The sequence below is a fragment of the Marmota monax genome, unplaced genomic scaffold (assembly GCF_021218885.2).
Source record: "Marmota monax isolate L192 unplaced genomic scaffold, Marmota_monax_Labrador192_F-V1.1 WCK01_AAM20220418_F8-fsc00223, whole genome shotgun sequence".
Classification (NCBI taxonomy): domain Eukaryota; kingdom Metazoa; phylum Chordata; class Mammalia; order Rodentia; family Sciuridae; genus Marmota; species Marmota monax.
Window position 1 is genome coordinate 2084018 of NW_026692990.1, and position 17330 is coordinate 2101347.

The 17330-nt window shown below is 41.3% G+C and overlaps 1 protein-coding gene across 5 annotated transcripts in view; it reads left to right on the forward strand.

Moving 5' to 3' along the window:
* Positions 1 to 17330, forward strand: part of Smc1a (structural maintenance of chromosomes 1A) — a 56590-nt gene that overhangs the window by 28018 nt on the left and 11242 nt on the right. For 2 of the 5 annotated variants that reach the window (XR_006853434.2, XM_046452614.2), the window contains exons 20-22: positions 8066 to 8222; positions 8642 to 8796; positions 8902 to 9053. Coding sequence is in view for 4 of the 5 variants with exons in the window: in XM_046452614.2 (XP_046308570.1) it covers positions 8066 to 8222; positions 8642 to 8796; positions 8902 to 9053 (464 nt within the window). In the remaining variant the exon portion in view is untranslated. Of the gene's footprint in view, positions 1 to 8065; positions 8223 to 8641; positions 8797 to 8901; positions 9054 to 10187; positions 10258 to 10547; positions 10659 to 11087; positions 15689 to 17330 lie in introns of those variants that run through there. The other 3 variants (XM_046452613.2, XM_046452616.2, XM_058582044.1) reach the window with 3 other exon arrangements.

The following is a 17330-nucleotide window of genomic DNA, read 5'->3' on the forward strand; positions in this document are numbered from 1 at the left end:
CTTCATTCCCCATGTTTCCTATAAACTGGTAGATAAATTTAGGTTTTGATTTGATTTTGATACCACTGAGCTATATCTCCAGTCTTGTGGGGTGCAAGACTGGGGATATAGCTCAGTGGTAGAGTGCTTGCCTAGCATACACAAGACCCTGAGTTAAATCCCTGGTACTGAAAAAAAAAAAGTCCTTTCTTTTTTAGGGGGAGGGGGCAAGAATGTATCATAGGTAGTGCTGTGTAATTGTGAACTTCCTTTTGTATCACATCATAGATATTTGTTGTCATGGTGTACTCACTTGTCTTGTGTGCTAATCTGTGTGTGAGTTCATGCACATGCTCTTTTTCTCTCAGTCTGGTTCCAGGAAATCTGTCTCACCCACAAGGATACCAAAGTCCATGGATGCCCAAGTCCCTTATAGAAAATGCTATATTTGCATACATATAACTTATACTTGAAATCATCTCTAGATTACTTACAATACCTAATACAATGTAAGTATTTGTTACACTAGTGTTAGGGAATAATGACATAAAGTCTGTACATGTTCAGTATAGGCACATTTAAAAAATTTTTTTTTGGTACTGGGAATTAAACTCAGAAGCACTTTACCATTATGCTGCATCAGGCAGGCCTTTTTTTTGTGTGTGTGGGGGGGCATGATCTCACTAAATTGCTGGCCTTAAATTTGTTATCCTCCTAACAGCCTCCCAAGTTGCTGGGATAACAATTTGTACCTCCACAACCAGCTTAAAAAGTATTTTTGATCCATGTTTGGTCAAAGCAGAGGATGCTGAGGGCTGATTGTGTAAGAAACACTGAATGCCAGATGAACCTATGAAATAAAAGCACAGGGATACATTCACCAAATCTAAATTATGGGAAATTTGTTTTTGTTTTTATATATTTATTTTTGAGACAGGGTCTTGCAGTGTTGCTGAGGCTGGCCTCAAACTTGGGCTCAAGTGATCTTCCAGTCTCAAATTCCTGAGTAGCTGGGATTACATATGAGAAACTAAGGGGAAAAGATCTGATTTCATCCATAAATGAAAGAAAAGAGGGAGGGGAAGCTGTTACAGACTAAGAGACTAATCAACCCATTGAAATGTGTGCACCTTACTTGAATTCATTGAAGAGAGGGAAGAGGGAACTTAGAAGGTAAGGGAGCTTAAGAGACGTATTAGGTAATTGCACTGTATTTGGAATCAGCTTTGGAAAACCTATAAAAATAATTTATAAAACAGGGCAAATTGAACACTGACCAGATGTTTTTAAAGTTAGAGAATTGTTAATTTTTTTAGGTTATGATAATGGTATTGTGGTTTCATTTTTTAAAAAATACTTATCTCTTACAACAGTGATTCTCATTGTTTAGGTGAGTATTTTGCCCCCAGGAGACATTTGACAATGTATGAGACACTCTTTTCAAACCCACTTGTCATGGCTTGGGCAGGGATTACTCTTAGCATCTAGTGGGTAGATGCCAAGGATGCTGCTGAAATCTTACATAGAATAGCCCCCAACAAATATTCTAACCTAAAATATCAATATACGCCTGAGGTTTAGAATCCCTGTTTTAGAGATACATACTAAAGTATTTGAGAATGAAATGAATGACTTGGATTTGCTTTGATTCAATTGATTATTTTGGAGTTGGGCAGTATAGGTAACAGAGTATTGGGCATGAGTTGGTAGTTGTTGGAACTGAGCAATAGGTACATGGGTTTCATTATATTCTCCAAGGTTTTGTATATATTTGATAATTTACATAATACAAATTTTTTAAAAAGAAAAACATAATCATTAGTTTTGGGTGATCCATTTTTATAGAAGTCCCCAGTACCTTTTAGCAAATTGGTTTTAGCAGATGTTGACAGTCATTGCCTAAATCTGTTAAGGGTTGTAAAAGGATAGTCTAATTCTTTCATTAATCATTCTTTGATTTATTTGTGGGATTTATTTATTTATTTGTTTATTTAGGTATTGGGGACTGAACCCAGTGGTGCTCCACTACACATCCGAATCTCTAACCCTTTTTAATTTTTATTTTGAGAGACAGTCTTACTAAGTTGCCCAGCCTGGTCTGGAACTTATGATCTTTTTGCCTCAGCCTCCTGAAAAGTTGGGATTATAAGCATGCACCACTGTGTCTAGCAATTCTAAGAAGAATTTTGCCACATCAACTGTTCCCTTGAAATAAAGTACAACCCCCCCCGCCATGAACATCCCTGGTTTCACCTTATAAAGTTTGAGTTATTAATGGTCAACTGCAGTCCAAAAATATTAAAATAGAAAATTCCACAAATAAACAAAAAGTTCTGAGTTGTGTGCCATTCTGAATAGCATGATGAAATCTCTTGCCTTTCTGCTACATCCCTGGGGACATGAATTATTTCTTTGTCCAGCATATCCATACTGCATATGCTACTCCCCCTTCATTAGTTACTTGGGCATCTTAGTTATCAAATCAACTGTGGTGGTATCAAGTAACTTTAATGTAGTAGCTTACGGCTGCCTATGTGCCCACACATTAGCTCCACTTAATCTTATATAGGCATTGTATCATATCACATCATCACAAGAAGAGAAGGGTGAGTATAGTTCAATAAAATATTTTGAGAAAGAGACTATATTTCCATAATATTTGTCATAGTGTATTGCTATAATTCTTTTTATCGTTACTCTCTTACTGTGCTTAATTTTCTGTCATAGATTATATATATATATATATATATATATATATATATATATAGAGAGAGAGAGAGAGAGAGAGAGAGAGAGAGAGAGAGAGAGAGAGAGAGATGTGTATATTTAAGGGAAAAAAAACATAGACCATGGCATTCATTACTTTCTGTGGTTTCAGGTATCCACTGAGGGTCTTGAAATACATCCACTCTGGATAACAGGGAACTACTGAACAGTTAGTACAGGAAAGATAGGATAAATAAATATGTAATCCTTTTGTTTTGTTTTCCAGCTTTCAGAATGATGAATTGGTTACCCTTGTAATCTTCAAAGGTGACCAATGAGGTTTTTAATTTATATTCATTATAAACTGCTTAAGATGTGATTGATGTTTTGATTCATTGGAAGTCATTTTTCTTCTTGATGTTCATATTGTCCCATTCTTGGCCAGTGGGAGCCACTACAAATTTATCTTTTTTATTTTTAGATTTTTATTGAAAATTTCACATGCAAAAATAAAAAAATAAAATGCTCCCTCATGTACTATTACTAGTTTCAACAACCATCAGCTCATTGCCAAAATTGTTTCTTCTTCACCTCAATATACTCTGTTGTAAATCCTATATATTATATCATTTCATTTGTTAATATTGTAGATTTTATCTTTGAAACAGAAAAAAAATCTTTCAAAATAATTAGAATCATTACCATTGTTCTAAAATAATAATTCCTAGCTGCAGATATAGCTCAGTGATACAGCATTTGCCTAACAGGCTTGAAGCCCTATGTTTAATTCCTATCACCACAAAAAAATTAAAATAATATTTCCTTGATATGATGATTGGTATCACATGTACCAACTTGTTGCATACACATTCACATTCTGTCATAGTTTGCCTTCTTGAATTGGGATTCAAATAATTTGTTTCATGGATGGATAGATAAGGAGGATTGATAAAACCATCATTTGATATATTTCTTAAGTCTGTTTAGTCTATGGGATCCCCTGTATCCATTTTTATTTTTCTTTGTTGTTATTGAAAAAATTGACTCATTTCTCCTGAAGGATTTTCCACACTCTGTAGTTTGCTGATTACATCCAGTAATGTTTAAACTGTCTTCTCAAAGCAAAACAAAGATAGTTCTACTGTTCCCTATAGTTCCTGTAAGTGGGTAGGGCTCATGCTATCCCATTTTTGGCTAGTGGGAATGCACTCAGTTCTATAAATCAGTGCTGTTCAATAGAAAGAACATGTGACTTCATGTGCAATTTTAAATTTTCTAGTAGCCATATTTTAGAAAGTAAAAAGAAAAGAGTAAAAGTAATTTTAATACTATAATATTTAAATTAGTATATCCAAAAGTATCATTTCAGTATGTGACCAGTATAAAAAATATCATGATTATATTTTTGAGAAAAGGTCTAATTATGTTGCCCAGGCTGGCCTTTAACTCCTGGTCTCAAGTGATCTTCGTGCCTCAACCTCCTGAGTAGTGGGGACTATAGGAATGTACCAATTAGCACAGCCGGCTTTAAAAATTATTGATGAGATATTTGACAATCTTTTTTTGTACTATCTTCAAAATCCAGTATGTATTTTAACACTTACAGCACATCTCAGTTCAGATGCTAAAATAGCCTCAGAAATACTTGATCTGTATTTAGATTTCCTAAAATTTACAGTTGAAAAAGGAGACCCATATACCCAAGTTGTTCCAAATATACTTAAAAATTTTCCAGTAACTGAACTATCTGGTTTTCAATGTAAATGAGCTAAAATTCCATAAAATTAGAACTTCAGTTCCTCCATCATGCTAGCCATATTTCACATGCTCAGTAGTTTCATGGCTAGTGGTACCTCTTTGGACCACACAGATATAGAGACTTGATTAGACTTCTGGGTTTGGCTTATTTGTTGTGGTTGTGACTCCTTCACAGGTGTTCGTGTTACTTCTGTCAGTAATGTCTGGTTGTGGGTCATTTGTGTAGTTTGCAGCCATGAAGATGATTGCTTGGATCCTTTAATTAATTGGGGGTTGCTAAATGGTAGTCTTAGTCTATCATTCCTTTGTTATTAGCCATAATACATAGAGACATAATTCTCATTATTTGGTAACCCTGAAGTAGTTTGTTTAGGAAAGGTAAGATATGTGCTCAGTTCTTTCCCTTTATTCATCAGTTTGTAAAATAGTGAATTGGTTCCTTAATATTCTTAAGATTTGTCCACTGAGTTGTTTTTGTATCATTATGAATTTAAACACATTTAGTATGTTTCAGTTTGTTGTGGTTATTATCCTTGATGCTCAGATTATCCTATCTTTGGCCAGTGGGAATGCATTCAAGTTGGCTTCTGAATCATTTTGATGCAACCCTTGTAGCTTTGTCATCTTCCTTGCTTCCTGATATGTCCATGCTCATCTCTACATTTCTCAGCCTAGACCTGGAATGAGCCATTTCTTCAAGAAGCTCTGGCTTTTTTTAGTGGGAAATGTTATTATTTAGCAACTACCATCTGGACACTAGAATGCTCATGACTGCTGGGTTGGTTAGTGCTTCTAGAACTTTTCACTAGATTGGGCCACTAAATGCATTTTTTATTTTGAAGGGAAAATGCACCCTGAGTTCATTTTGATATTTCCAATTGAAATTATAATTTTCATAGTTTAACATCATTGATTTTATGTTTGAGTCTCTAATTATTCTTACTGGAAATCTTGGTTCCTAGCAACACTAACATAATAACATATTTACTGTATCCTACTCTATGTAATAGTTTAAAAAACACAATAAGATATTATTAGTAACAATTTGATTATTGAATGTAGTTTTAAATAGTTTAAAGATTTTGTTGAGGTTCTTTTGTCACTAAGCTCATTGGGCATGTGTAGTCATGTTGCTATATTTTAATGTGATTGAAAATAATTCTCTTGAGTATTTAACCAGCTTAATGTAAGTTAGGTTTCTTTGTTTTCTGTTTTTAAGAATTATTTTTTTAGCATTTTAGTTTATTTTTTCCCTTCTTCAATTGTGAAATGTTTCAAACCTATAGAAAAGTTGAAAGAATAGAACAGCGAATACCCAAACACCTTTCACTTTAGATTCACCAATGAATATTTTACCACATTTGCTTTTTCTCGCTCTTCTTTCTCTCCCTCTCACCCCACTATACACCTTTTCTTTTCCTAAGTCTTTTGAATGAAGTACAAATGTCATGATATTTCAACCCTAAATACTTTTGCTATACAGAAAATAAGGGATTCTCCTACATAATCACAATTCCATATTGTACCTAAAAATGAATAATTATTTCATATTTACTATTCAGCTTATGTTTGAATTTCTCTGGGTGGTCCAAAAATTGTCTTTTTGTAATCTATTCTTTTTAAATTAGGATTCAGTCAAGATTTATGAATTGATTTTGGTTATTATATCTCTTTAGTTGCTTTTAATATGAAACAGTCTCTTCACCTTTTAATCATGGCATGATCTTTCAGAGTCTGTGAGTTATCTTGGATATGTTGGTTTCCTTTCCTCTTTAACCTGCTCTTTCAACCCTGATATCTCCTATAAATTGGAACCTTGGTCTAGTCTGTAGACTCAGTGAATTTAGGTTAATTTTTTTTGTAAGAGCATTGCATTTGTGATGCAGTACACTTCATGTTGCATCTTACTAAGAAATGTATTGTATCACAGTTTGCCCATTATTAGTGACACCGAATTTGATCTCATAGTTAAAGTGTCAATTGCCAGGTCCTTTAGTGCTAAACATGTACATAAACCTTCTTCATTGATGAGTAATCTTTAGAGTGATACTTTTATAATTGTATGACATCTTCATGTGGTTCTAAAACCAAAAGTACAAAAAAATACATGGGCTGGGTGCAGTGGTACATGCCTGTAATCCCAATGACTTATGAAGCTAAGGCAGGAGGATCACAATTTCAAGGCCAGCTTGGGTGACTTAGTGAGACTTTCAAAAAAAAAAATATATATATATATAAAATAAAGGGGGTTTAGCTCAGTGGTAGAGCACCCTGGATTCAATCCCCAGTACCACAAAAAATAAAGCAAGGTACATGGGATGAGCTCTAGTTTATATTCCTGTCCCTTTACCTCTCTTTTTTCAATAAATCACCTTTTAATTCGTTTTTGGATTATCCTTTTCTTGTGCTTATATGCTTAAAATACAAATATATTTGCATGCAGATCTATTCATATACCTTACCCATTCTCTTAGATAAAAGATAATAGACTGTTATGCACTTTTCATACTTTACTTAAAAGCCTATCCTGGAGACCACTTCACAGCAGTGTATAGCAGTGTTCAAAAGGGCTTTCTAAAATGTAAATATTTAAATCATTTGTGGCCTCTCTTAGGATAATGTCTAAACCTTATAAGACCTTTTGTAATCTGGCTTCCACTTGCCTATCTGGCTTCTCTTCCTGTGCTCTTCCTCAACACATTTGTATGAATTCATGAACATGCTCAAGCATGCACATACATATTGCTACTATTGCCATGTTGATTTTTTTGTTTGCTTTTGAATTTATTAAAGTTAATTACTCTTGAATTATTTTTAATAATAATATTTTTAATAACCCTTCCAGCTTTTGCCTTTGCTCTCAGTCTCAAAAATTGTTCCTTCTCTCTGTCCTCACCCATTCATCCTGTAGGCCTTTGCTTAGCCTGACCCCAGAGCCTGAGTTAGGGGCCCTTCTTTTGTGCTGATTCAGCATTATCTCCCTATCATTGTTTTGCATTAATCCTTTAGAATTCTGATTGTTTAGTTACATGTGTCCACTATTAGCCCCTGAACTCTGTGAACATAAGAACTAGGGTCATAGATCCTGAAAGCCCCAGCGCCTAGCACTTGGTAGGCATTCAGTAAATAGTTATTGATTAAAAGTGGCAGAAAGGCAAAAACGCAGACATATATTACAATAACTATAAGACCTAAAGTCAAACAAGTAAAATTTGCTCAGATGTAGTGATCTAAGCAGAAAATGTGAGTTGTCTTAGTTGTTGTGGAGCTGAAGGAGTCCAGAGCAGCCTGTGGGGGGGCCTGTAGGTCATCCTAGAATGGTACTGGCTCATGGCATGGGCTGAGAGCCAGAGAAGGGCACCATCAGCTGCTTTTCCAGAGACAGAGGATTTGACAGGGCCTGGGGGAAGGGCTAGAGATGAAAAAGCCGCTTCAGCCTGTAATTTCCAGGGATGGCAGGAACAATTAACATGGGCAGGATCAGGTGAAAGGAGCCAAGCTGGAGAAGAACTTGCCTTCTACACAGGAGCAGGTGCCCAGGCCCCACTGAGTTCATCATCTCTGAGGGGGTCCCAGCATTGGGACCAGGGCCTCCTTAATATTGCTGGGCCTGGGGTTACAGGATGCCCAGGCTGAGGAGGAAATCAAGCAGGAAATGAACACACTGCAGCAGAAACTGAATGAGCAGCAGAGTGTGCTTCAGCGAATTGCTGCCCCTAACATGAAGGCCATGGAAAAGCTGGAAAGTGTCCGAGACAAGTTCCAGGAGACCTCAGATGGTAAGGTTTGCATTTCTTTTGGGGCCTTCAGTAAGGACAGAAGGCTGCAGGTATTCTAAGGGCCTACTGTTGTATCACAACAGCTTCTGTTTTGGCATGTTTTCCTTATTTAAAACTCCCAGATACCCTAAACTGGGGAGGTTATCTTACTTGCTTTTTAGAAGGTTAAATGACCTGCTAAAGGTCACCAGCTGGTTGACAGTAGAGTCCAGGGAGGAATCCATGTTTCTTCCTTTAGACTGTCCAGCAGCCAGCCCACAGGATACAGATCATTATGAGGCCTTCTTCAGGCATTCCTCTTCCTCTGTGAAATGTTCCTTTTCTGGATAGTCATTTTCAGATCATTCTTGCCAGGGTGTGGTCCTCAACCCTGGCAGAACCCAGGGCACTGAGGAGTTGTCTGTCCTTCCTTCCGGCAGAATTTGAGGCAGCCCGAAAGCGAGCAAAGAAGGCCAAACAGGCTTTTGAACAGATTAAGAAGGAGCGATTTGACCGTTTCAATGCTTGTTTTGAATCTGTGGCTACTAACATTGATGAGATCTACAAGGCTCTGTCTCGTAACAGCAGTGCCCAGGTAGGCTGGAGCCCTTTACCCAGCCAGCTTCTGCCATCTTCAGTTGCCCTTCCCCTTTAGGGTCCCTGTCTTTCTACCTATCCTGACCCATCTGCCTTCCCTTAGGCATTCTTGGGCCCTGAGAATCCTGAGGAGCCCTACTTGGATGGTATCAACTACAACTGTGTAGCTCCTGGCAAACGCTTCCGGCCTATGGATAACTTGTCAGGGGGGGAGAAGACAGTGGCAGCTCTGGCCCTACTCTTTGCCATCCACAGGTAAGGCTCTGCCCCCAGGGCAGTTGGTGGAGAGACTAAACTGAGGCCCCCAGAGGCTCTGGGGCCCAAGGATATGCAAAGATCTGCAGAGGTGAAAATATTCTGGTGGCATCTGGATTGCATCCCTGTTTCCATGTCTACTACAGCATATCTGGCCTTGGTTTTCCTGGACCTGTCTTCCCCATCCACCCTCATCCACTAAGCATGTTGTCACTGGCCCCTGCATGTATTCAGTCCCACCTTCAGGCTTTTGCTAACCTGGTTGCTGGCTAATAAGCCCTTTCTGTGAAAATCTAGCTTGACTGTCACCTTCCACACCTTCATACCTCCTCATTCTCCTCCCCTTCCTCTAGGAATCCCTGTTTGACCACTGTGGCATACCCTGACCTCCCTCTCCTGAACACCAGTAGTACTTGAGTCTGACCCCTACATAACTTAGTGCTTGATTATACAGCGTCATGCCGTGAACATTTCTTTAGTGCTTCTCTGTGCCAGACCCTGTGGAGGGATTGGGGACACAGATGAGTCAGACATGGTCTCTGGCCTAGAGATGCTCACAGACTAGTGGAAGGCAGACACATAAACAATGTGCTAAGTGTTGTAACTGGGTGAGCGTGGGTGCTGTAGATACATAGAGGAGAGACACCTAACCCAGTCCGGGGGAAGGTGTGGGTGGGCCAGGGAAGGCTTTTGAGGGCAAATAACACTTCAGGAGCAGTATAAAGGATGAGTTATATAGGGAGACCAGCAGGCATTCTAGACCAAGTGTGCTGCATGTGCAGAGGCAAGGAGGCATGGCAGAGCATGGTGTGTTGGGATGGGGTGGACCTCTGGATAGCTTGGTCAGTAAGACCAGAGAGGAGGACAGCTCCATCCCCCAGCCAGCCTGGAAGCTCCTGAGAGGACCCTATTTTTCGTGGTTCTCCAGGATTCTGGGGCACAGGGCTGGGTGCAGAGGAGGGCTCCATTGATGTATTGGCTTTTAGGGGCTCAGGCAACATTAAGACCTGGGTTTTTTAATTTCTGACGAATTGAAAGGGGAAGCTGACCTGGTTGATGGGCCTTGGGGCTGTCCCACCGTGCCTTGCCACCCACTTCCCCTCAGTGTCAGCTCACCTACTGGTTCCCTCCCAGCTACAAGCCAGCCCCCTTCTTCGTCCTGGATGAGATCGATGCTGCCTTGGATAACACCAACATTGGCAAGGTGGGTGCAAGGAAGGTGGGGCCTGGGAGGGAGCCCCCCCAGGTCGGGGCTGGGTTTCAGGGAGCAATTCCTGAGTGTGCCTTAGCCGTTCCTGCAGCCTGCTCTCTGTGCCCGGGAGGCTGGGCCCTGGGTTATCCTCAATGTGGTAGTCAGTTGCCTTCTCTCAGCCTCTCTTCCTGCCCTGCTCCATCCCCAACCCCTCCCCGCCCACCTACTGGTTCTGACTGGAAAACACAGGGGAGTGTTAGGGCTTGAGCCCTGCTAAGTGCCCGGCGCCTCCCCCCACACAGGTGGCAAATTATATCAAGGAGCAGTCGACTTGCAACTTCCAGGCCATCGTCATCTCTCTCAAGGAGGAGTTCTACACCAAGGCTGAGAGCCTCATTGGAGTCTATCCTGAGGTAGGGCGGGTCTGGCTCAGGAGCCAGTCCCACTCTCTGCCTGACTCCCCAGGGCAGGAAGGGAAGGCTACAGTGGAGGGGCAAGGGGCGGGGGAGCATAGGGAATCAAGTCCTGCACGGCCATCTGGGCTCCTTGGAGCCCTGCCCTGGAGGCTTAGCCAGCCCAGTTGGGCAAGGCTGTTGCATTTGGGGACAGGTGGAAAGGCCAGGAAGAGGCAGCCAGACAGTGGAGAAAGGAGGAGAGTGCAAAAACAGGCAGGGAGAGAAGGCACATGGGACTGAGCACATTGTCTCAACACAGAGAAACATTGCCTGGGCTATGGGCAGATATGTAGGGAGGAGGGTTTGAGGCCCCTGGTCCTGGGGCGCTAGACCCCTCTTAATTCTCTCCTTACAATTTTATTTTTCTTTTTCTCCCTCCTCCTTCAGCAAGGGGACTGTGTGATCAGCAAAGTCCTGACCTTCGACCTCACCAAGTACCCAGATGCCAACCCCAACCCCAATGAGCAGTAGCAGTAGTTCTACCCTCCTGCCCTTTCTGGATTCATAAACTTCCCCTCTACCAATCTGGATATTTGGCACCCAACCATCCCCTCCCTCCTGGTCCTGTTTGGTGTAATCATGGGATTTAGGCACTGCTATCAAGCACGAAGAGGAACAGAGGTGATGTTAGGTCTGGAGCAAAAATTCTTGAGCTACAGGGAGCATCCTGGTCTCTGGAAGGAGGTGCTAAGCTGAGCTGAACAGGGCCATCTGTCCATACCACCCCCTCCCAGACCACCCCACCCATCACCCATTAATCATGGGTCCCTTGGGTCCCTGGCCCACTGAGTGTGTGGGTATGTATGTGTGTTTATGTATGTTTGCTTGTGTGCATGTGGGTGTGTTTGCAAAATAATAAAAGATATTGGAGACCTGTTTTAGAAAGAGCCTAGGCTGAATTTGATTCCAAGAGACCTTAGGATGACAGCACCCCAGAGCTGGGCAAAGGTACTTGGTACCTCATAGGAGTCTTAGGCAGTCACTGGAAACTGCCCTCATTCACTTATTCATACGTTCATATATTCATCAGACACATACTGAACACCCTCTATTTGTCAGGCTCTATGTTTAGAATACTAAGTTTAAATCTGACATGATCTCTGTCCTGGTAAGGAGATGTAGTGGATTCATGAATTACAGTGGTTAGCCAATTTGAGAAGAGGATGATCACCTCTAGGTTTCCTGGAGAAGATCATGTTTGAGCTGGACCTTGACAAATTGGTAGAATTTGGTCAGGCACTAGAAGCAGAACATGGGCTCTAGGGCAGACAGTTAGGGGTTCTGGTCCCGCGTCATCACTTACTAGTTGTTTGACCTTTCTGTGCCTCAGTTCCCTCATCTGTAAAATGGGGCTAATAATATTACCTACCTCATAGGATTTAATGATGTCAAGCTCCTCACTGGAGGCATTATCCATGTGGAGCCAACTAGGTGCCGACCCTTCAGAATACAAGCCTTCTCATGCCTGGACCCTTGAGGGCTTCTGATCCTGGCTTTTAGGGACAGAAGGAACCTCCAAATCTGGGAGGTGTTCTGGTTAATGAGAAAGTTCCAGGGAGATGACAGGGTTTACCTAGTAAGTGGAGGTCCTAAGAAAGCCTGTAGCTTCAACCATGTATAACTGGGTGCTTGGGCCCCAATTTGCGTTGTGAGGAACTAGGAGGAGAGGTAGCCTGGGCCTAATATGTGATGATCCTGTTGGGACCTAACCTCATTAGCTATAAGGACAGGACTGTAGAGGCAGCAAAGCCTGGTGCAATGAGTTCAGCTTTCTTCACTCATTCACGTACATTATCATACTTTTCTTATCCTGATCATGTCTTGCTTTTTTGTTTTTTAAAAATTAAATCAACTGGGGGTGTAGTTTAGTGGTAGAGTACATGCTTAGCATGTGCAGGGCCCTGGGTTTAAGTCCCAGCTGCCCCCCCACCAGAGTTCTAACTACAAAAGTAATGCATGAATCCATTCTCTTAAAGAAATTAGATTGTTGCAGATAAAAGTAGCCTCATTCAACTATAACTACTCCCTTTCCTATTCTTTCCCCTCATAACTGCTGTTATGTTTTTTATGCTTCCATCTAGACTTTGTTTTAATATTTTTACATACATATATGAATTCACTGAAAATATTGTGTCTAATGCAAATGCTATATTGAATTGTTCTCCATTTCTTTGCTTAACAATGTTTTTGAAATCTGTGCATGTTGCTAAGTGTAGCTCAATTCATCCTCTATAATTGCTGTATAGATTGCCATCATATGACTCTACCACATTTTATTTACCCATTTCTCTTATGATGGACATTAAGATTGTTCAAATTTTGCTATTACAAAATACTACATAGGAGCATCCCTGTATCTGTGTGAATGTGTGTCTGTGTGTCTGAAAGTTTACCTGGGTTGATTCCTAGAAGTGGAATTGCAGAGTCATAGGATATTTATATATTTGTGTCTGATAGATATTTCCAAATTGCCCTCCTGTACTATTTACTAAGTATTTTTCCTGAGGTGATCTGAGGTCTAACATTGTTATCTACATCAGTTTCATTCTAAGTAGTGATATCCATGAAGTCACTGGTTTGATATGCTAATTATGTATTTTTCTAATACGTATTAAAAGGCATGACTATCTAAACAAAAAAAAATTGTGTTCAACCAAAGAAGTCACATACCACCAGTGGTACATGTGCCATAATTTGGCTAATGCTGGCACAGTTCGGGGGTCAGACCTGGTTCAAATCCTAGCCGTAGAAACTTGGGCAAGTTAGATCCTCACTGAGCCTCAGTTTCCTCATTTTATAAAAGGAGATAAATAGGATGGGGCTGGGGTAGTTTAGAGGTAGAGCTCTTGCTTAGCATGTACAAGGCCCAGGGTTTGATCCACAGCCCTGACCAAAAAAAGGAGATAAATAAACACCTACATTGCATAAGTGAAGGAAGATTATGTAAAATATATTTGAAGCAATTTAGCTGGCATATCTAGATCACCACAGCTTTTTAAAGGTAGTGATTACTATTCTCCCTGCTTTGCAGATGAGAAGACTGAGACCCTAAAAGGGTTTGTGCTTCCGTCACTTACCAGATAACAGTGTGAGCTTGAACCCAGGTCTTCCAATTCATTCTAGTGCTTTTTCCACTATAAAGGTAGTTATCAATCTTGGCTGTACTTATTTGTGAAGCTTTCCCTTTTTAAATCAAAGCAATATATACACAGGTGATAATAGTACAGAAGGGCTTTAATGAAAAGCGGCAGCTCCCTGCTGCACCCCCACATCCAAAGGATTGTGGAGCTCTTTAAAAATAAATTGCTTTGGTCCCGCCTCTGGAAATCTGATTCAGTAGGTGTGGAAAATAACCTGGGTAACTAGCCCCTACCTCGCAGGATAGAAAGGGCTAAGGCCCTGTCACACATGTGCTACAAAGGAGCTTCAAAGACTTATGTCCAAAGGGGGTGGGTGAGGTTCCAGTGGTTTAGTGACAGATCCTAGAGTTCCATTTGGATCTTAGTGCTTGCCTGCTGCTCTCCCCTCTTGTCCCCCAGCACCTCCTGTCACTGCAAGGCAGTACACGTCAGTGAAGACTGTGCTCAGAGGAGGGTGGACACCATGGTGTTTTTCTAAGAGCAAGCTGGTTCCAAGTAGAATCCCTAGGGCTTGTTGGAGGAACCAAGTTGACTCCCTTATACCCTGGATACACTTGCCTTGGTTTAAGGAGTTATGAGTACTCCACAATAGTATCTTCCTTTAATTGTGTGCTTCATTCTGGGAATCAGTATGGTGCACCAGAAACAAAAAGATGAGTCAAATCATTTTTCTGCCTTTGAGGAGTTGACTATCTAGTTGGGGGACGGGGGAATTCATAAGATGGCCATTAACCATTGGTGATCAGTTCTCTTAATAGAAGTACAGGAGGGGCATCTAGCTTAGGTAAATGCAATGAAGGCATCCTCTAGTTAGGTGGTGACACCTGAATGAGACTTGAGGGACTGACTGGTAGGAATTAAAAGGAAGTAAAAGGGAATCCCAGGTAGTGGAAACAGTATGTATGCACAAAGTCCTGAAGGCAAGAAACAGCAAAGCAATTCAGGAATACTGAAGAATAAAGATCCCTGGGGTAAGGAAAGCTGGAGTTTGGTGGGTCAGTGTGGTTTCCAAACTGTACACAGGAAACCCATGGGCCATTCTGGGTCCCAACCTCTAAACAGTTTCACCAAATTTAATTTTCTTAAATGCTTTTAAAGGTCTTATGACTAGTATGCTGCAGACTGGGGCCCGTAGTTTGAAGGTAGTAGGGAAACCATGAAACTATTTTTAAGCAGAGGGCACTCTAGATATGAATTACCTTGTTTCTGGCTAGCCAGCTGGGGTGAAAATGGATTAGATATTCATGCTGGATGCACCTGTGCATGTAAGTTTCCCTGTTATTCAACTTCTTGCACTCTATTATATTTCCTTATTTTGCTCTAAATAACCTGTATGCACCACAAGGATGAGTCTGGGGATATTTGCTTGCCAGTACATCCCTTGCAGAAAGCAACAGTGCCTGACAAAATAGGCACCTAATAAAATATTTGAATGAATGAATGAATGCATTTGTGAGAAAAGAATGAAGACAGGGTGATTAGTTAGGAGAGACCAAGAAGCCTGCTGTAGGGCAAGGGCAATAGGAATGGAGTGGAAGTGATAAGGTGTGAGCTGTTCAGATGGTGAACTGGACTTGATGACTGATTATTGGATGTGGAGGGTGACTGAGAGGATAGAATGAGTACCCACGAATAGCCAAGATTCCTGCCCTATCCCAGTTGTCTCCTCATCCATCTCTGAATCAGAATCTCCCCAGCCTCCTCAGCACCTGGAGCATCTTCCTCAAGTCAGTTCAACATTCTGTGTGCTTTGTGGTCTCTCACTTCTCCCACCCCAGCCATTGATTCATTCATTCAGTTCAATAAATCTTGGCTAAGCACCTCCTATGTACAGTGAGGCTCTTTCAAGCCATGACTCTGACTCCCTCTTTCCTACCTCAAGAGATGTTTTTGAGGGCTTTCCCAGGTAAGACTCATTCCTTATCCAATAACATATAGTGAGATGCCCAAAATGTTGACCTGCAAGGGAACTGAGAGGCTGCCCAACCCCTTCCTGAGGCCCTCAGAGGGGAATTAGCTTCCTAAGGTTCCACTGCTAGAAAGAGTTGGAGCCAGAACTGGAACCCAAGTTCCCTTTGCACATCACCTCTAGAGCCTCGGTCTTGGTCTGTCCCATTGCAGATCAGGACAGGCAGAGGTGGTCAGGGAGAATGTGGGACTTAGGTTGAGCCATGAAGGTCAATGTACTGTATAGGCTAAACAAGATGCTTGCCAATTACACTGCCCCCTTTTGGAAACCCTCAGCAAACCTGCCATGCCCTCAGTCCTTTATAAGAGGTTTCTTTAGCATAAGTTGCCATGCTCTGTACCATGTGACCTCACAGACCTGGCCATAGATGGCTAGATTTGGGTAGTACCTGACTAAAGACGGCCAATCTCTAGGCTAGCCAGAAGCCTATTAGGTGGACTTGGTGTAAGGATTCCGCCTCATAGAGGTGGTGTGTTTCTAATGGCAAATGCATGAAACAATCAGATCTTCAAGGGAGCCTAAATATGAGGTATTCAGAAGAAGTGGACAATTAGAATTTAATGAGGCAGAAGTGGTGGTGGATGAGGGGTAGCCAGAAACTAAATAGCAAAAGCAAAGAGAAAGCTTTGAAAGTCATAAGTCATGAGATATTTACATTATGAGATCATGGAACCACAAGTTAACTGAAGCCATGAAGCAGCAAGGCAACAATGGGCCAAAAGGATGTAGAAGCCATGAAACAATAGGAGCCTTGAGGAACAGAATACATGAGCCAAAACTGATCATGTGAGATCCATGAAGCAGCAGAAGGCTTGAAGAGACAAGATGCATGAGGCATCAGAAGCAATGAGACTGCAAGAGCAACGAAGTAGCTGGAACCACGTGGCAGCAAGGCAACAGGAATGGAAGAGGCAGCAGGAGTTAGAATGCAGGCAGAAGCTACAGCAGAGAAGCCATGGATTAATAGGAACTGAAGCCCCAAGAGCCTCAAAGCTGCAGGAGCTGGGAGGCAGCAGAAGCCATGGGCTAGCAATGAGGGAAAGAAGTTAGTCAGTAGCAGTAGGAGGAGTATAAATACAGCCATAAAGTAGTTGAGTCACCATTTTGGGAAGCACTAGAGAAGGTAGCAACAGATGCCTGCAGCTGAGGGGGTGACGAGATAAGCCAGGCTCTAGAGCTGCTTTGGATCATGAACCATTTTCAAGTTTCTGTTCTTCAGCAAGGCTGCCTGTGTAACTGTTCTTGTCTTCCTTATTTCCTTGTGAATGCTTTAATAAATCCCAATCACTAACTTGAGTGTGTCTTTGTTTCTTACAATCTAAAAGAGGTTAACACTGTGGTGTGCGGTTCAGATGGGTGGAGAGCAGGGCTAAGATTTTTCTGGTGGGTTTGAAGCAAGATGTGAAGGTAGGAATTCATTCTCATGCCCTTACTGGCATATGCATTTTTCATTCACTTATTGGCTAATTTTTCTCATGCATCTACTTATCATTTGTTCATTCATTATTTATGCACTAACTC